Here is a 22,021-nt window from a genome sequence, read left to right as displayed (position 1 = left end):
TTTTATGAATTTATCATTTTTGTTTCAATATTATTTGGTACTTTTGCTCCCCAGTTATTGATAAGAATAAATAAATATTTTAATGAAATTAATGTAATTAATACTATCTTATGGGTGTATTTCGTCTTAGACTTTATAAATCTTCAAAACAAGATAATGAAAAATTATACTCTTACTTTTTATATAATTTTCTTGAAAACACGAAACATTGTTATACCTTAATTTTTTCGTTTTGAGACATTGCGATTTTGTAAGTTTTTATGAAGCATAAATAGGGAATATTCATGAAATTTAAATTTGGTTCAAGTATTTTTCTTCCTTAACTTTAATGACTGGACATTTCAACTAAACCATTATTTTAGTAATTAATACCTTTTTAATTACTTAAAATTAATTAATAAAAGTACAAATTCAGTGAGGGCATTTAAAATTTCTAAAACGGAAATTCAAATTTTAATACGGACGTGACATCATAGTACGGGCTTGTCAAATTTGTTGACATACTGTATGATATTAATCACTTACATTTTATATGGTATTTCATTAAATTATACTATTCTACGGCTTTTTATTAGAAAACTTAATAATAACGAGTGTAAATTCTGTGTTGGAAATTAATTTTTTTATAGTGTAAATTATACATTGAACTGTCACCAATTGACAGATCACGTACTTATACAGAGGGCGCCAAAAAACTGCGTTTAAATATCTCAAAATTATAATCTATTTTAAATATTTTTTTACACTTAAATATACTTTAAATACATTTTTAAGCAGTATTTATATTTTTTACTTTATTATAACGCTGTAAGCAATGAATTAAAACTATAAAAAAATACATGAATATTCCCTATTACTTTTGGTATATATTATCTTACATTTAAACAACCATTGTAGGAATCTTGTCTAAAAGCTGAGCGTATAAATCATGCAATGGTATCTTATAAGATTTGGTAGTGGTACATATACACATAATCCAAGTATACTAAAAATTTCCGCTCTGAGTCACCAAACAAAAAGATATGGTTACAATATGTTTCAGAATAATGAATTTTCACAATTATTTTAGCTATTAGTAAAGAAATTAATTTGTTTGTATTTAATAGGGCTTTTCATTTACAAAATGATTCTTTTTTGTTTCGGACTGTTTTCAATCAAGTAAAGACATATCTTATATCTTCTATCCTTGTCAAAAAGCGCTGCTTGAAAAAGATAAAATATATTTAACTTTCTTAGTTTGAATAGTTTTTTGACAACTGTCCAAAACAAAGCAAATCGATGAAAAGGTCTATTTCAAAGCCACACAAAAAGACTTTGAGAATCGATAATAATTAAATATGTTGCCATTAAAATAACTTCTTTATAGTGTTTCATGACGCTTTTAATAAGCTTCATTTGTAACAATAATTTGAAAATATTAAAATTTCCATTTTCTATTTTCTACTAATTCAATCTCTTAAGGTAGTTCCTCCGCGACCGTCCAGTCAAAAAGTTTTGGACTAATACTATCATTCAGTGCATTAACTGTGCTATGACTATTATACATATACCATATATTATTTTCAAAAGACTGTAGTTCCTCACTACTGATTCTAGTATACATATAAACACACACACTATGACATATGCCTTTAACATTAGTCTTCATATCTTTTCCACAAAAATCATCGCTAAAACGAGTTATTTATTTAAGTTTTTTATCGAAACTATATGGTAAATAATTTTTATTTTTATTTATATATTTTCTAAATATAGTATTCTACATTATATTAGTTTTTCATAGAGATGGTGGACGTCATTCATTGGTAAATAAATATAATATTTGTAAATTTGTGTATTTTTATACACTTCTCCCATGTACACGTACAAATTGCGTCACTTTTAATTGCTAATATCTCATGTATGGCATGGTAAATCATCTTCTAATTTTAACAGCAAGTGAGCTGAGAAATTCTTGGAATATCACTTTCGTGTAGGTACTACCTTAATAAATTGGTCTTAAATACACATTTTGTCCGCAAAATACAAAAAAACCGAAAAAAGTCATTATTTTTATGAAAATTGGGAATTTTTCATTTAAATTCGAACTATCACAGCTCGATCTATTTTTGATTAAATCATTCTGTTATTATTAGATGTACCTTTTTATTATCTTCAAACTCAATATAAAAAAGAATATATATTTTTTATTTCTTGCCTGAAATCCCAATTTAATCTCAAAAAACCAGAAATTATCGGTTGCCTCAAGGAAATTTTTTAGTATGCCTAAAGCAGTTTTGTGCTAAAAAAAAGTCATATTTAGTCAGCTTTGGACTTGAAAATGGGGTTTTTGTGCCTTACTCATCGATCGGATTTATTGGAAATTTTTTTCGAAGTGTCTAGATTTCGCAAAAACAATTATCAAAATAACAATTTTGGTTAATACTTTTCAGTCCGTTTTTGTCTAAACTGTAAGTTTGAGGAAAAGTGTTTCGAACAAAAAATGTTATATTTTTTATCAAAAACAACTTTCTAACTTAATGGGTTTTCTATCGATTACCAGTCATGGAGTAGAATGAGTTTTTCTTTTCATTGAGCTTGAGTGCCTACATTAAGTTTAATGTCTGCGTTAGATGTGCTCCTACACACCCAACATTTTTCGCTTGAAGCTTTTTTATCGATAAAAATTATTTTTCGAGTTTCAAGAAACCCTTTATATTTCTTACCTGCTGTTTTACTTACGAAAATGAAGAAACTACGAGGGTACTTTGAAACACGGTATAATGTTTTCAATATATTTATCTTCATCATAATCTTCAATGGTTTCATCCAAAAATACAGAGGATTCGTTTAGAAATTCCTGATGCTTCTTAATCTTAAACTATTGACAATATAAAAATAAAAAAAATCGTGAAATGAGGCCGCTATTACACGATTTCTTTAACACAAATTTTATTTCTATGTACCTTTATTTTACATTTTGGGAAAAATCTTAATACTTATTTTCCATTTTCTATTATATATTATTATACTCCCGTTTCATATTTTTTCATCGAGCGTTTAGAAAAAATCAGATTAAAAAGAAATGGAATAAAACGATAAAATGCTTTCCAAATATCTTATATTTGATAGAAATCTGTTAAACATTTTAAAAATCATTGGGTTTTTGATAGTTCGCAAAGAGATTTCAAATTGGTGGAAGCGCAATTAACTACATTCAACATATCTATTTGTCATAAAATTGCATGTGACCGGCGCTTCTACCATTATTTTATAATGCCCTTTTATAATAAAAATGGATTGATGATCTAAGAGGTGCCGCCGTTTGGTAAAACGTAGCCAATTTAAGCTTCCTCCAATCTGTTTTTAGGTATCTTATAAAAAAGAATCAAAATTTTTCTAGAATTTACTCTATAAGTACAATTTTCAGAAATACTTTGTACCTACACTTTTCAGAAATACTTTGTATATATTTTGCAGATATTTTGCAATAACTACCTGTTTTCCGCGACTTTGTTTGAGATAATGATTCATTTCAATTAATTCACTAAATTATTCATTTAGAAAAGGAATCTTATCCTCACTTAACACTTTCTTTTACCACATGGCTATCCCTTAAGCTACTTAACAGTTAACACCGAATTTATTTCCACCTTTTGGACACAGAGAAAAAAGGCTATATTAAGTATGAAAAAAAAGCAAATAAATTGATTTTCGGAGAGGGGTAATGGTTTGCCGTGAAAATTTTAAATTTTTAACATGGAATTTTTTCGTACAATTTCACGTCGAAAGCAAAAATCCGCATCTTTCTATCATATAAAGAAGATAAAAAGGAACTTTTGAAGGGGTTTTTCGAAATTTTCTGTTAATTTGACTTTTTCCCGCGTCGAATGGAATAAACCTCATCATTTTAGGGTAAATAATAGCGAAAAAGGTAGTTTTAAGAAATTTTTCCTATTTCAAAACAAAATATACGCTATGTCCTTTCCATAAGTCCCTTCAATCTCTAAACCAAAAATATTTCGAATTAATTTGTTTTCATTGGCATGAAAATGTAACAGACAGGCAGAGTTACTTTCACATTTATAATATTAGTTAGAATTAATAAACAAGTAAAAACCAAAAAATTCACTGAGTTAATTGTTGAAATACCATGTATAGATTATTTTACGTCATGTAAGTAACGAACAATAGTCACTCTTAGATAGCCACAGCCGTGTATATATAACACGACTATGGTGTGTCACATACACATAAATGATATTCCCATATAAAACATACTTTATAATTTACGAACCTAATTTGCACTTCCACGAGTAAATAATGATGTTTACAAAAAAATGTTTTAAAGAAAAGTTGTTTATTTTTTTATAAGAAACATTTTTTACATTTAGACTTTTGTTCTATCTCTAACGGTTTACAAGACCCAAGACTCAATTGTGCTATTTTCCTCATTTACAAAATCAACTTCCATTTTTACGTCCTTAGCACGCACGCTATACAATTATATAATTACAGCTTGATATATCTTTTCGTTTTTGAGTTATCATGCTTACGGACAGACAGACGGACAGACGGAAATGAGCTAATTTGGTGATTTTATGAACACCTATACCAAAATTTTGTTCGTAGCATCTTGTAATTGATTCTGTAGCATCTTGTAATTTGTAACCACAGCTGACATCTCAATAAAAATTAGATCCGACGCATTTGTAAAGAATATTTACTTAATTCAATAATTTAAAATGATTAAGTGGCTTAAAATGTTTGTTAGCTAGTTACTCAGTACTTATCTATACAATTTCAACAACTATCAGTTTGATTGATTTAAATTCATGATACATACTTTACTCGTGCTGTATTTTTGTAAATTTATTTACGCTTATACAAATCTTTATTTACAGACCTATATTTAGCTCAAAAATATAGGTTGTGATTCCTTTAAAAAAACTTTTCTAACATGGGCCGATTATTTTAGGAACGCTTTACAAAAAATGTCTTATGTATATAGTATATATTTCCTCAGTTTCTTCCACTATTTACCAACGATTTGAAAAAATTTAAGAAATTAAAACTGTACATTTGAAGGAAAGGTTAAGAAAAGATCATGGTATTAGTAAAATTAGTTAAAATTTACTCTTGTAAATTTCAGAAACTAGAAAGGAAATTGTGGATAAAATCTGAAAAATGGTTTTGAAAACTGAGTGTAGATTAAAATTATCAGACAATTTTTTTTTTACACTATTTATATGTTGATATGTAGTATAAGTTGCCTATCTCTAATATTAAAAAAAAAAATGCAGATACCTTAGTACAAGAAAATAATTTAAAATTAAAAATAATTATTCTGTCCGGTTTTTCAACAAGATAAGTAGGGGAAAAATAGTTTTAAAAGTTTTTTAAAAAAATCGGAAAGATGCGAAAAACAGCTTTTTCAAAAATAAAAAAAAACGTTAAAGGCAAATCCGTTCGAAACTTTACGAGGAAACACGGTTTTATCGTGAAAATACCGCATTTTTTGCGTTTTATTTTCTTGGCTTGTATGGGAAATCCGTTCTGGTCTCATATTTTAGCTTTTAACGGTATCTTTTTTGTTAAAATATTTTCGTTGCAAAATAGTAAAAATTTCGGCACAATTTGCGAAAATGTAAAAAAGTAGAATCTGAAGCATTAAATGACAATTAAAAAAATTTTTCGTCGTTAAGAGTAGTCCCAAAACCTCAAGTATAATTAATCTCTTGATGCAATATGAAACCTTGAAAACGCAAAGAAAAAATTAACAAACTGTTGCGCATATTTATTCATTTTTACATATTGTGCGGAAACCTTAATCTATTTTGCAAAAAAAAATTTTTTACAAAAAGATACCATTCAAAACTAAAATTTGAGGCCCGATCAAATTTCCTTCGAGTCAACATGCCGAGAAAATAAAAGGCAAAAAACAGAACATTTTCTCAATGTGTTTTCTCGAAAAGTTTCGAATGGGTTTGAATTTAGCTAATGTTTTCTTTTTTTTTTTTAGCTCTACAACCTTCTATTTTTGTTTTATCAAAATCCCAAATGTTTTTTTGATTATAATTATTATTATCCAAAAGTTTGCGAAAAGTTAAGTTATTATTTGAGTTTGGAACTTCTTTTTGAATTTTTTTTTATTTATCTAACGTTTTGCTGTTGAAATATTAAGCTTTTATTTTTATGTTGACATTCGAGGGATTACACCACGATCCAAAACTGTAAAGGATATTTTTAATGATTGAATTTTTTTCAAGAAAATATCCAAAGTTTTGTGGTTTAATGATTATATTAATATACTTTATATATATACATTTATTTTAAACATAAATAATTTTTTTTTTTAAATAATGTAAATGATTGTCAACATTTAACATATAATAATTACACTTTAATACATATATATTTATTATTTTCTTTATTTTTCATTTACTTAAAATTAACATAAATTTATTTAAATATACTGTTCTGTGTTTCATTTTATTTTTTGATAATATATTTAGCGACCATAGGATATTTTTTATATACATTAAATTTCTGTCCCCTAAATTATTGTTAGATGAATTCTAATTCACTAATGTCTTACAATTGTATAAAGAATGAGGCTGAGAAGTGTGTGTTTTTGAAAATGCTGTAAAAAGAAATCCCATCAATTTTCCATATTATCTTTTACCTTAAATACATAAAAAAGGTTTTCAGAAATTATGGTGATTGTAAATCTACAGTTTTGTATAATAGTTTTGGTTTATTGCACAGTACATACATATAAACCAAATACATGATTTGTAGTCAAGTAATATGTTATTTATGGCTTTAGAATGAAGAAGAAGAACACACAACTACAAAAATATATAATATATTGCGTGCAAGTGCTGTTTATAAATTTGATAATATAGATATCTTTCTTCAATCATCAACTATGGTCGACTCTGTTCATCAAATGATCTTCGATGAACTCATAAATAAATTAAAATTTTGTTTTTATATCATCGAAAACCTTATATTTGTAAGGCATTATTATAAACTACAAGATTTAAAATATCATGTATGAGTGGCACAAATAATATTTTCTCTTTTTAATAGAATAAAAGATTTCCGTTTAAAAAGTATTTTTATACAAATTTTTTACGTTAAACTAAAAAAAGTATGTTTATTAAATATGGTGGAAGTGATGGAAGTGATGAATCAGGTCAGGCATTCTTCTCAGCAAACCCTTTTACACTACTACTACTAACACTACTTTTCCTATCTCAATCCAGCACTATGGTATTACTATCTCTATGAATTCTTACAAATATTGTAAATTAAATTAAAGCTTGTAAAAATTGATGGAATTTGTTTGAGCATTTGTTGATGATAGTAGGAAGGTTTTCCTTCCCAAATCAAATGTCGAAACATTCGCAAACGAAAAACTTCTAAAAGCAAACTAAAAATCTAAGGAAATTAATTTATATGTAGCTTTTATTTTTTATTTCTTACATATACAATAGAGAAGACTTTTTACTAAAAATTCAAGGTGTTTTAGTTAATTTCTTCAATTTTTTTCATATATTTATTGATATGTAAGTGATTATACATTTCATGCTAAGATGTTAACTATAAATCTAATTTTTTTTTTTAATTTTTCTCCGATAAATAAATTTGTTTTTTTTTTTTCAATAGAAACAGCCTTAGATTAAGAATCCCAACAAAAAATATGTGGGAAATTAATACGTAATCATACCCTGTACAATTAAGAAATTGTTAAAGGATCTTGCACATTTAACTTTGATTTTGGCTTCTATATTTAATATAGTACAGGACCTTGTATAGTAAGTTCGACCTTCACCCATCTGATTCAACCAGATTAGACATATCTTTTATGAAAATTTATTGATGGATAAACACGAAATTCGTAGCTTGTCTAACGAAAAGTTTTCATGGTTATTTTTAATTAATTTTAATCAATTTTTTTCATATAGGTTTCTTGCAGAGAAGCCTTTACTATTCTTTTCGTAATTAAATTATCTTTCTTTTGATACCAATTTCGAATGATTAATAGATCGGTGTAGATCTGTTCATACCTTATTATGGACTTGTACGTCAATAGAGTTAACTACACTGATCTGTTAACCAATCGAAATTGGTATCAGAAGAAACATAATTTAATTGCGAATACAAGTATTCAAATTAAGATAAGCATTTCTGTGGGCTGTATATTTGTTAAAATATATCCCCTTCAGAATTCACAATAAAAATATTTAGCTAGATTCATAAAGAATAGTCATCCTTCGTCAATTTAAGTTTAATATTTTATCATTTGTTTTAGGGCGTTGCAGATCTATTTTTATTTTATTTTATATTATTATAGTAATTTTATTTTTAAGTGTAAGTATTTAGTAATGCTAATGCAGATGGTTGCCAAAGCAATAAAAACCAGTTTAGCTAATATAAAATAATTTTATAAATCTAGCTAAATATTCTTATTGTGGGTCTTGAAAAGGATATATTTTAACAAATATACAAATATATTTTTCGATAAATAAGCTGTCATAGGCGTTTTTATCAATTAATAATGTTTCCTAAAAAATATGTCTCATCTGGTTATTAGATCTTATACCGTCTCTTAGACTATTAAAAAAAATTATTGTTCAAAATTTCTTTCCTATAAAGCCATTATTTCCGTAAATTTTAACTAAAATCCAAAATCAAATTAAATTTACTAGACCCTTAAGTGTTAGACCGAGCAACTTTATTTCAATAATTGATTTATTTGTCATTAAAGTAGTAAGATTCGCCAATGTTGTTTCAGATATTTCTAAATATAAATTTAATTCAATTAAATGACCATTCTCCTTTTTAGCCCAGACCTGAATTGGTCTGGGTAATATTAAAGATCGACTCAGATAAAAAAAAATTTTTTTAATATTTAAAAAATGATAAACATTTTTAGCAAATGATGGCGATTTCGAATTTTTCTAGTTTTTTTACATTTACTATAGTTCTTAAAACTTTCTTCGCATTTTATTCTTAATCAATTTTTAAATAACAAATTGCTTAGTTTAACACTAATCGAAATAAATTAACTTAAACACCCTGTATGCTAAATAACAATCATCAATTACATAAAATATATACGTAAATATTGTAATTATATATAGACATTAATTTTTTATTAAATATAATAATTTTATTATTTTATAATAAATAAAATATTTTTTTTTCTTAAATTCTTGATTAATTAATTATCACGTTTATATTTGGATCCATTGATTAATTTTATACAGTACACATCATTTTTGAATTTACTGCCTCTACTACGACCTTTTTTCTGTTAAAATACTCAATAAAGTTCAAAAAATTTGGTAAGCTTCCCATTTTAGTCTTTTCTAATTAAATTGACTCCCAAGAAAGTATTTGGGAACGTTCAAATATAAGATTACGGTTATTTTATTATTATTTTAAGTCCCTTCCCGTTACTGTCTCACCGTAAAGCATAATGCTTTCGCAGTTCACTTTTCGTATGAGTACATAAATCATTTTTTTATTTATTTAACTCACCTGAATTCACCGTTTACCTTTGGAACGATATTTGTTATGCTAATATTTGAACATTTCTTTTCCGATTATCGTTTTTTTCCTATTTACCTGTGTACTGATTTCGAGAGTGGGGCACAAGTAGGTACACAGTTATGAAAAGTATTAGTTTCTTAATTACCCGTTAGCACTCGCGTCAACCGTTCGGTAATCTTTAATCACGTGATGGAAGATTTCCTAAAGTATTCTGCACATGCGTCAAATATATCGCGCGTTAGATATTCTTTAATTTACTACGAACTTGAATAAGTGAATAATTTAAGAACAAAAAACAAAATAATCATATTCATATTCATTAATTTTACTGTAAATATTTATTGAATTAATTCTTTGCATATTAAAAATGACGATTTCATATAGAAAATATATATACTTATAAGTTATGTACCAGTAAGAATGCTTTCAATAAAAATTATATAAATATAAATAAATCATTGAAAAAGTAAACGAACAGGCCCAAAAATTTCTAGAGGTTATATTTTTGAAGGACATGAAGAAAATATATTTTTAGTCTGTAGATAGGTTGAAAAAATCTAAAAAATTCATTATGCGAACATGGATAAAATTATATGAAGATAGAAAAATTTCCAACCACATATACCATTTGAAAAATAAAAATTATTTATGTTTTAATTTAAGCGTGAGAAAAATGCTTATAACGCGAGTGCTAGCGGGCTAGTCATTAATTTATAAAGCTTGATTCTATCAATTTGTAGACCATCTGAATATGACCTTATAAATTTTCATGATAACCAGGATCGTAAACAATTTTCTTGTGATGGTTTCAGAAATAATTAGTATGTTTGGTGGTGCAGGGATGCTCAACATCAAAAATAGTTCATATTCTAATTGAAAGAACTAAAAGTAGCTACTTATTAACAATGAATAATAACCCAAGTAATTCTATTTATTACTGTATGTCTACTTTTACCCCACTCTGTATATTATGTCTTTCATTCCTTAATTAGCGAAATAGTTTGGAAGGCTTAATTGCTAAGTACTATCATATTATTACTAACAATCTAAAATTATATTATTTCACACGTGCAAAAAAAATTCCTTGAAAATTATTTCTAAATTCCTTGAAAACAAAGGAAAAATTATTGTTAAATAAATAATTTGTGTCTTTTTCAGCTTTTATTTACTATTATTGCTACAATTTTATTAGTTTGAAAATGGCAGTTTCAACTTTTTAGGTAGCTGGAAGTGTGTAAAAATTCCTTTAAATCAAAAATTCCTTGTTTTAGCACTAAGAGCTAAATTGTTTATATAAATTCCAAGCATACTTTTATAATAAACGATTATGAAATCTCGAATTCCAGATTGCAAACTACGATATAATATTCTCCGTTACTTTATAAATAATATTTTATAAACAAAAAACACTAAGAATAAAAGCTGAGGAGTTCACACTATGATCGAAACACGCATAATTTTTTTTTATTCTCTCAAATTCACCATTTAAATAATTTATTTTTGAAATTCATCGAATAAATCTAAAATTTCAAATACGGTTCAATGCCCAGATCAATTTTTGTATTATAATTAAAAAAAACTTTTCCAAAACAAATTAATATGCACTAAAAAGTAAAAAAATAACGATAATATAATGTTGTTTAAATTATTGTTACTTTGGAGGTGTCAGCCAAGAAAACAACTCTGACAGAACAGTCAGCTTAGCTTGGCTGACACCGACTCGAAAAATAACAATAATTTTAACTACATTATATCATCGTCATTTTTTTACTTTTTAGTGCATATTAATTGGTTTTGGAAGTTTTTCTTTTGAAGTCGGTTTTCTTTTTGTTTGTGATTTTTAGTGAATCTGAAGTACACTAAAAAATTTGTCACTAAAAAAAGAATCATCGAAATCGGTTGGTGTGATATTGAGTTAAGTATTCGTCTTCTTGTCGTGCGGACTTAATGCAAATTTAAGACTTTTATGGTTTTCTCATGGATGCCGTTGTCAGAACTGAACCAAAATGAAATTGGACCACACGGGAATCACCAGTTTTCAAATAGATAAAGAATCATCAAAATCGGTCCACTCAGTCAAAATTTCTGAGGTAACACACATTAAAAAAAATACAGTCCAATTGATAACCTCCTCCTTTTTTGTTTGAAGTAGGTTAAAAATTATTTCGATTCTTACAATTTAAAGATTATTTCATAATTTTGGGAAACAGTCATCAAATTAGCGACGAATAGCTTATTTCACAGGAACGATTATCTAATTTACACCTACTTCATTGTAGTCGAAATATTTTCAATATGGCAATTTATCTAGGCATTGGGACGAATCTGAAATTTTATTTCAAATATATATTAGTTTTGATAAATTATCTTTAATAATTTTATATTCGAATTAATTTAATTAATTCCATCACAAAATTATGTTATTTTAATTCTATTTATTCTGAATTTTCCATATAAAATATACTTTACGATCACAAGAATGTCAAACAATAAAAAATTAAACTTTATCAAAATTTTCTTATCAAGAATTCCGTCCAAGTTGACGCGAAAGAGCAAATTTCTCTAGTAAGATACGATTAGCATCACTCTTAGTTGAGAGGTATTATTTGAAAAATATTGAAAATTATCTTTTAATTTTTAGGAAATTTTGGAGTTTAGAATGGTAACAATTTTTCTTTTGTCAAAATTTTTATTGTCTAACAAGGCTTTTATTGAAGGTGGCAATAATAGACAAAGGTCATCATAATAGTTTAAGGAATGGATGACCAAGTTTTTGCTGAGGTTTCCAATTACAGATCAAGGTCGCAACGGTGGACTACGCCGCCTCAATACTCAACAAAGCAGGACTTCCATCATCCGACACGTTATTTCGAGTGTCGGTAAATATGATTTTTTTAATTTTTATTCAACTAATTGCTGATTTGCATATTGTCTTACATGTTTTTACATCAGTTTTCAACTTGCAGAGCAGTAATTAAAAATTTTCCACACCCCTTAAGAAAAGAAGCCGTCCGGCTATGTATTTTTTTTTTATAGAAAAAATTATAATTGGCGGGAGACCCGGTGGGAAAAATTATATAAGTATACAGCACACATAATTTGTATACATATATCAGTCATTCTGCCGAACGGCTAATTATTAAGAAAGATTATTTCTTGTCTGACTTTTTGCAACCGTAAGGTATTTTAAGGTATAATGTCCGTAAACCCACTTTTTACAGAATGAAACAGATTTTGAATATATGTTAAGAACAACCGCGTTCCCTTCAGAATTACTAAGTTCCAAATTTTTTGATTGTTTATTTAAAAAAATGTTCACTAACAAATTTGGAACTTTTTGCATGAGTTAAATGGTCCAGTTGACTAAAACTGACAGATTTTATCTTTAAAAATTTTCTACAAATTTTGTTCAAAAACAATTTAATAAACACCTTAATTTTTTGACAAATTGGTTTGTACCAAGTTCATAAAAACAGTTCGTGTCCAGCGAACCCAAAAATCCTCGAATAACGAGTTTGGCCTAATAAAATAACGATTTTCCCAAAAGCTCAAGGAGACGCCGAGGATACCGTTCACTCTGGGCAAAAGATACCTCGGAGACCAATTCTGCTGTAATATTCGTGTTCATGGACCCCAAAAACTTCCAAGTAGCGAGTTTGGTATAATTTTCATCACTATTAACCGAATTGTGAATTTAGTATTTACGATCAATTTAAAATGCAATTATAAAATGCTTTATATTTTCAAATTGCATATTTTTAATTTTTATAACTCAATTTAGGTCACAAAGTTTCCTGACACTCTAACGAATCGAATGCACAAAACCGCATTCAAATTCGTCTAACAGTTCAAATTGTTGGAGCTACAGTGTTTGTTTACAAAAAACTCTTTTCCAAATTTGGATCTGAGACCTAATTTGGAAAAGAGTTTTAGATACGGGTAAGGATTTTTAAATTTGTTTACATTGTTAAATTTGTTCATTCATTGACTCTCATTTGATAACCAGTAGCCAATAATAATCAGATATTAGTAAATTTCACTTAATAATGGAAGGGATTAAAAAAAAAGTATAAAATTATTTAATTGGTTTTGGTCAAATCCCACTTTTTATATTTTTATTATATTTTTGCGAGAAAGCATTAGATTATTAGTAAACAAACAAATTACGTCACAATGGGCATGGTTTGTCTGTTAACGTTAAATGATATAATTTTAATTCAGAGTTGTTATTGTTTTCTCACAAAAATATAATAAAATAGAAAAAAAGTGGGATTTGACCAAAACCAATTAAACAATTTTGTATTTTTTTAAAAATCCCTTCCATTATTAAGTGAAATTTACTAATATCTACTGATTATCATTGGCTATACTGGTTATCGAATGATAGTCAGAGAATGAACGAATTTATAAATTTTTGCCATACCCGTATCTTGATGAGCTTATTTTGGTAAGCCGGGTTTCTGCAGTCAATAACAAAACACGGTGTATATGAGCTTGTTTTTAATAACTTGACTATAGTCTATAACGGACTTTATACCTTAATTAAATTGATATAGGTACTACAATTTTACTATATTATATATATTTTTAAATAATTTGTATATTGTTTTAATTATTTTAATTATATTTGTATAACTATATAATATTTATATATTTTTATACATTGCATGTTTTCTACAAATATATTGCAATCAAAAAGATAGATTGTTTTATATAAAATTTATTGATTTTTATTATTTTTTTTTTATATAGTTTTACTAACCATAAATATAATAATAGCAAAATAACAATTTATTTTGTACTCGAAACAAAGAAAATAAGCTCAACGTAATCATTTTGTGCTATCGATTAGTTTTGATATATTACCAAATTTATTTTTATTAAAAAAATACGAAAAAGTATGACTTGATATATATATTTATAGGCCCCATACACGAACTAAACATTAGCAAATCATGTTTGTACAAAGAATGTTCCATGCGTTATCAAACCATTTGTGCAAAAATCACGCAAATTGTTTGGTATTATATAGATTAAGTTATTACACAAAGTTTTGAAATTATCTGGCTGGAGGATCGTTGCTTTATAGCGAAAAATATTCCACATTATTTCCTTGCTTGACGCAGAATTCGACAATCACGGTCAAATACTAAATTTAATAATATTTTCGTGTTATGTTGCTATAATAATACTCTTTGTGCTATAGCGTCAACAGTACATATGGGGCCTGTAATAGGCTTTTGTCCACTAAGAATAAATCGGATAGATAAAAATTTCAAATGGTTAATCATGATATGTAGTTAACAAACCACAAAACTATTTTTTATAAAAAATAAGGATTATTATTATTTTTAGAAAATTAATTCAGAAGGTGCTACGTCATGCTATGCCAAACGCTATTAATGTTGCTTACATTTTAATAGAATGAAACAGGTTACTTGATTCATTGTCATAAACAAAAATGATTTTTTGTCGTGATGTCATTCAAGATGCCATGACAATCTACACTGGTTTCGAAGTAAATTTGAATTGATATAATTTAACGTATAAACCAATTTTTCAAATTAAGGACAAAAGCCTTTCCTCTATGAAATGTGTATATTTAGATATGCTTGAGAGTAAATTGAAATTTTGAAATTAACTTTTATAATTTTTGAAAAAAAAAATATTTCAAAGAGATGATGTAAGAAAAGGTATTGTTTTTTATAATAGATAAGTTTACGGTTGCCAGCTCTTCAGATATGATCGGGAGACTTCAAAAATCTCTTATTAAGCAACCAATTTTAAAAAAAATCTTCTTACTATTTACCGCCTGGTAAAAACAGATTATTTCGACTTAATTATAGTGAATTTATAATGTCGGATATCAGTCTCATTTAGCCACTTTTTAAAAAGATAAAAACATTATTTGCCAAATATAATCAAAGGCACAGTCTACTTTCAATAGTTTGAACCTTAGAAAATCACTATTTTTATACTTCAATCGTTTTTACTTTCATTTTTATCTACGTGAATCGAAATTTTGTTATAAAATGAAAAACATTTAAATTTGATTAATGTCAAAATAAAATCAATGGTTTGAGAAATCTATACCTAGAAGTAGGTTTTATTGCATTGACGTTTTTCGTAAATCAATTTCAATTATTTCTCTATTCAAAACCTCTTTATTTCAACTCTTACAACTCTTTTTATCTCTTTATTTCAAACTATCAAAAGTCAACCATATTCACATAAATTGTATTATGAATATTATTAAAGAAAATAAATGAGAATTCTGGGATATTATGAATTCACTTTCGATTTTTCCCCAGTTTTCCCAAATCAATTGTTTTGTACAGTAAATATGTCGGAAAATGTGGAAAAATGATAGACAGTAACCGATTATCTCCCAGATATTATCCCCACTATCCTTATCCTCATAAACGAAAATGCGATAATGGGTTGATTTTAAACCCCCCTCAAAAAGTTACTGTCGTATTAAAATTTAAAAAATTAATATTTTTCTTCGGAAATGTGCTCTAGTAGGTTTTTTGGGTCTCTGATCACGAATCTATCGCCCTCATTGAGGTCCTCTGATCACGATTATTGATTTATTCTTATTATAAATAATTGAAATAAAATGTAATTGTTTACAGCAACTGTTTTGTTTCAATATTTCAATATCCTGTTTTTTTTTTAATAAAAAAACAAGTCATATGAGTTTCCGAGGCTTTTTCATAGTTTCGTCACGTATTTTGACTTTACATTTCATTTTTTAAAATAAATGGTCTTAAAAGAATTTTCAGGAAATCAATAATTTTAAAACCCACCCGAAAGAGTTCAATTTTCGTCCTAAAAAGCACAAATCTCTTACTGAGAAAAAAAATTGGCCAAGCAAAATATTAATTTTTCAAATTTTAATACGACAGGTACTTTTGGGTGTGCTTGGGGGCGAGGGGAGTTAGGATAATCAAACCACATCTATTTGCTTCATTTGTACGTCGGATTCGTGATAAGCGACTCAAAAAATCATCCAAATTATCTCATTTTTGTTTATGAGAAATAAATTAGTGGGAATAAATATTCTAAAGAATATAAGGAGCTCGTACCAAAAGAAATTTCGATGTCGTTGCTTGTCCACCACTTTTTCACATTTTCCGGCTTATTTATTAACTACGTTTAACAAATTGCTTACTGATGATGAATACTTGGTAGACAAAATACGTATTTATATAATACAAAAATTGATCTAGGAAATTGAGTAAAAATGGAAATTTAATAGTTATATTATTTCGAAGAATATATGATCCGTTTTCCCTTGAAAACTATAGCAGAAGAAAAGATCCTGAAGCCTGGCTAGTTTGTCTTTATATATGTGATTTTAACCACCATATGTTACGAGTGTATGTTTTGTTACCCTTTCTTAAATCATCTTCTAATCTACTTTTAAATTTTTAGTGGGAATGGATACCAGATTACGTGTACAAAACATCAATTACTTTATATATTAAATATGATGACTATCCAATTTATACACCATATTGAATTTTGATGATAAAAAAACCAAAAGATATCAATCGATACCAATTATTATAACACCAATATTTAAATCATGTAATTGATAAACAATTAACATTATGATGATTTTGTAGGGAATGGAAAAGGTCCTGTCGTTTTTGTACAGTTGCAGATTGCTTGGAATACTCTTGACATGAATCCTCTTGCCCGATTCGGCCACTGTCGTAAGTTGGGTTTTCCATCACCTATATTAAAGAAATAAATGGAAAAATAAATAAAACAGTGTTGATCGTATATGTGATGTATTTATTCATCGAGAGAGTAAAATTAGTTTAACGAGAATGAATTTTATATTTATGGGGCTTGAATTTGTGGGTTATTGAGTATGAAATCGGCAATGATTATTATAGTCGCGGAAACGAAACACTAAAAACAGTCAAACTTCGAAAAATTTGAACATTAAGACGGATTTGAACGTGGCTTTCTACATTCGATTCGTTAGAGCGTCAGGAAATTTTTCTAAATTGATTTATAATTAATTAAAAATATGCAATTTGCATAAATAGTATGCATTTTATAATTGCATTTTAAATTAACCGTAAATATATCTACTTAATTCATAATTCGGTTAAAAGTGATGAAAATGATTCCAAATTTGTTACTCAGGGGTTTTGATGAGGTTTACTTGATGCCTAGGGTAAACAGTATCCCCGTCGTCTCCGGGAATTTTCCGGAGTACCGGAGTACCCTGGGAAAGTTACAATGTGGAAGCATAATTGGGTATTCAATTATTTTTTATGGTAGAAAATATTTTATTATATAGTGATTTCCGATATAGTGATTTGTCTTTGCAAAACAGGCGCTACGCCCCATTTCCTATTTTTAGTCTACAATTAATACAAAGTTTACACTCTCGATGAAATAAATTTTGATTTTTTTTATGCCAAATTCAATTACAAGGAGTTAGTTAGGAATAATTTATTACAAGCGTTGTTAATTCATAAGCGGCAAAGTTAATGAGCAATACATAAAAATAACACATACATTCAATGCACATTTAATGGAATAAAATTAATTATTATTATTGATGATTACACATTAAACAAACTTTTATTCAAGTTTAATAAAAAACGGTGCAAATTAATTATCTTAAATCATTTCTATCTGTTTTTCGTAAAAATCTATGTATCCACACCTCATTAGTCGATTGCTCAAATCTGTAGCAAAAGGCGGCAAAGCAATGATTTTGGTGAAATGTTCAAAATGATGGAGAAGAATTCAAACAATGAAACATGGCTATTTTTAAAACACTTCATCTTACGTATTTTAGTTCTTAAAAAAAAATTTACAAATATAACCAGTTGCTGAGTTTAATTCTAATAGTTTTTGTAATAAACGAGCGGCCGCCTAATTAAAATATCCAATCACTAAATCATGTTTATGTATACAGGATTATTCACGTTATTCGACACGAAAGATTAAGGCTAAACTGCTTGATTTTAAGAAAATTTTGTATCTATAGGATAAATGAAGGCTTATTGGCTGTACATACATTTTAAAATTATTTTCGTAATGTACAGGGTCTCCGAAAAACTTGATAATATCAAAGTTTTATTTTTTATACTAGAACACCCTGTATATGATTTTGTTTCAGTTTCTACGGTCAAAATAAAAGTGAGTCTCAGGTGATTTACCTCACGGTCTTCAAGTTTTTTTTTTTTTTTAAATGTAGTAGCAATTTAACGTATAAATTCTCAAAGCCTTTACCCGTTTTTCAAACCAAAATCAACTTGGAGTCTGCTAAACGATTGAGTTTTCTGTCGTAATTTTGAATAATTGAATTACGTATATACGTTGTCCCCTAGTTATGACTAAAAACTTACAAATTTTAAACGACAAAACTTGTTTAACTTAAACATAACACCCTGTATTTTATGTCAACAGCAGATGTAAATTATAATTCTGGAAATAACCTAAGAATAAAATAATATACAAAGTGTTCCATTTGATCCTGTACAGTACGAAAATAATACATTCACACATTCAATAGTTACAGATGGTGAATAAAGGAAATATATGACGAGCTCTGGAACTTTGTGGAAATTTAGTTATGAATTTAATTCGAAATGCGAGCTTACTCGTTTTGAGCTCATTATTAACTAAATTTAACTAAAGGTGATAATTCATGCCTTTATGAATAACAGCTAATATTATATAATTGGACCGAAATTACCGTTAGCATAGAATAAAGTAGCACATCAGCGTAATAGATCTTCCTGTAGAGCTTTAAGCTATGAAATAAAATTAATAGTAATAATTACGCTACCCAAAATATTATCGAAAATCTACAAAATCTACGATCGTACTCTATGGTTGTACAAAGGTGAATGTTAAAATTGATTATTTAAAGTGCGATTTTACTATAGTTTCATTGGAATGAGGAATATTTTGTTTTTAGGAATTCTATCGCTAAAAAAACTCACCTCATGCTCAAAACATTTAGTTCGAGACAATCTGTAATAAAGAGTGTTCAGAAAACACTTAAAAGTGTCACTAATATATGCCTTTTTATTTCTTTGTTTGAATATTGAATATATCAAGCCATTGAATAAATTATTGCATAAAAATCAAAATTTAATTTGTATAAGAATATAATAAGAGGCATTGAAATCAAGTATGAATGCCACATGTTCCAAGCCGAAAGAAGAAGATCGAAGAAGTTTATTTTGTTTTATCGTAACTATAAATCTATAAAAAAAAATCATAATATAAAAATAAAAAGGTAAAAAATAAATAACAATGCTTGAATTTAAAAGCAAATGGGAAATTTTTTATGAATTTTTCAACGAAATAACTAGCAAATAATTATGAAAGCTCTACATTTCTTTGATTCATACCAAAAAAAAGCGACATTGATTGATCTATATCTAAAGGAAGCCATGTTTTTTTTTAAGAATTGGGAAGATTTTTTTAAAAAAAGCTTATTAGTTAAAACATATTAACAAGAAAAGCCTAAGAGAGCCTAAATGGCCGAGCGGTCTAAGGCGTTTGCTTTGGATTGTTTGTCCATTTAGACTTAGGTTGCGGGATCGAATCCAGGCAGCGGCTGAAATAAAGATTATCAAATAATGATGTGGGTGGCCTCTGTTATAGGCGTATAGAGAAACGGATGTTAAACCTTATTATTATTATTATTATTATTTTATTAACAAGAAAAACAAAATTCAAACAAATTTTAAAATTATTGGCCAGTTCTCAATGGCTCAGTGGCATCACTAAACATTGTTGAATTGCACTTTTATCACAAACATAATAATATATACTAGCTCAATCCGTGCGGAATTCCGCTTCCGGAGTTACTGTAACCCGTAGCTACCCTGTACCCATGGCTAAACACAGCAAACAACAAATTTCGTACAAAAGTGATGAAAAAAAATCAAATTTTCTTAAACTAATATAAGTAGAACATTATTTAAAAATAGTAATTAGTTCTGGAGTGTTAGGAGAGCATCTGTAAAAAATAACATGTTTGCCTAATAAACTAAAATTATGATATTTTTTCTTTCAAATTATTTATCTAGCGTGTTTTTTCCTAAGCGGTACATTTTTAGACCGTGAGTATATTTTTCGTCAAATCTAGACATAACAAGCTTGAAAATGAGGGGTGAATCATGGAATTTGATAAAGGAATAAGGTAAATAAAGGCAGGACAGAAAAAATCTTGCGAGAGTAATAATATATAAGATTTATAAAGGCCTGTCATGGCTACACGCTGTTTCAATTACATTCAAATTGACAACAATAGGGTACTTTCACTAGTGAAAAATAAATTATGAAATTTGATAAAAGTTAAAATTTATGTAAAAACTAGCTATGAACTACCCGCTTTGCTGGGCAACATCCCCACTTGCACCCCTCCCTCCACATTTCCTTGCGTGGGATAACAGTTTTGTAATATACACGTCATGCTCTTTTATTTGATACCCCACTTAGGTATATTTGTAAATATTCGATAATTTCTTCCCACTTTCTCGCTACACCTTTCTACCCTCCGAAGGTTAAAAGTAGATAAAAACAATAGATCTTTGAAGCTGGTTGTATATCGTGTCTATATTTGAGCTTAATCGATGCACAACTTTTTTATTTTTTGAAGCATATCCCTTTCAACCCCTTACTCTACTATAATATGGATGTATTATACATATAAACCTTCCTCTTGAATCACTCTATCTATTAAAAAAAACCGCATCAAAATCCGTTGCGTAGTTTCAAATATTTAAGCGTACATAGGGACATAGGGACAGAAAAAGCGACTTTGTTTTATAATATGTAGTGATATACTTAAATATTCTGATTTCGAGTCATAAAAGAACATATTTCTTTTATAATATTAAAATTAAAAATCGTAATATTTTAAAATGTATATCACATGATCTAAAACGCGGGCAAGCCCTGATGTGATATCCTATCGGTATGAACCATAGACCATCAGTTAGTTCAGTGTAGACAGCTGGGTATAACATATCCATAGGTAATAAATATTTATATTTATTATAATCAGTTGTCTATGAATATATCTGTCAAACTAATCTGTGTTTTGACAGTTTAAAAAAGGTTTAAAATTTAATTTAATTTTTTGGCAAGAAAGCGTGTATATTTTTCCAAAATAAATTTTTGGTGGCTTTTTATTAGCAAAATCAATATTTTGAAGTACTTTTTCAACTATATTAGAATACCCTATTCTTATTTCGATTTTATTAAGGATGTATGAGCATGACAACGATGTTTGATTTAAAGGCTCAAAATTTGTTTGTAGGTAGTCTTTTACTCAAAGAATATGTGGTTAAAATTTCAGCTTAGCTATCCGTGCAAATTTTTAAGAAAAAAGTCATTAAAAATCGATATAAAATACATTGGCTCTAATGGAGGAATCTCAAAAAACGACATATTTTGGAAGTTTTTGATAATTTTCATTTGGAAT

The 22,021-nt window shown here is 27.5% G+C and overlaps 1 protein-coding gene across 1 annotated transcript in view; it reads right to left on the bottom strand.

The window, feature by feature from the left end:
- Positions 1 to 17,126: 17,126 nt before the first annotated feature.
- LOC123293552 overlaps positions 17,127 to 22,021 on the bottom strand; it is a 34,006-nt gene continuing 29,111 nt past the window's right edge. Inside the window, exon 3 of the mRNA XM_044874413.1 lies at positions 17,127 to 17,285. Within this exon, the coding sequence (XP_044730348.1) occupies positions 17,158 to 17,285 (128 nt within the window). The 3' untranslated portion in view covers positions 17,127 to 17,157. The remainder of the gene's footprint in view (positions 17,286 to 22,021) is intronic.

Source organism: Chrysoperla carnea, chromosome 2, assembly GCF_905475395.1.
Source record: "Chrysoperla carnea chromosome 2, inChrCarn1.1, whole genome shotgun sequence".
Classification (NCBI taxonomy): domain Eukaryota; kingdom Metazoa; phylum Arthropoda; class Insecta; order Neuroptera; family Chrysopidae; genus Chrysoperla; species Chrysoperla carnea.
Note: the sequence above shows the minus strand (reverse complement) of the source record. Positions and strands in the feature narration are given on the sequence as shown.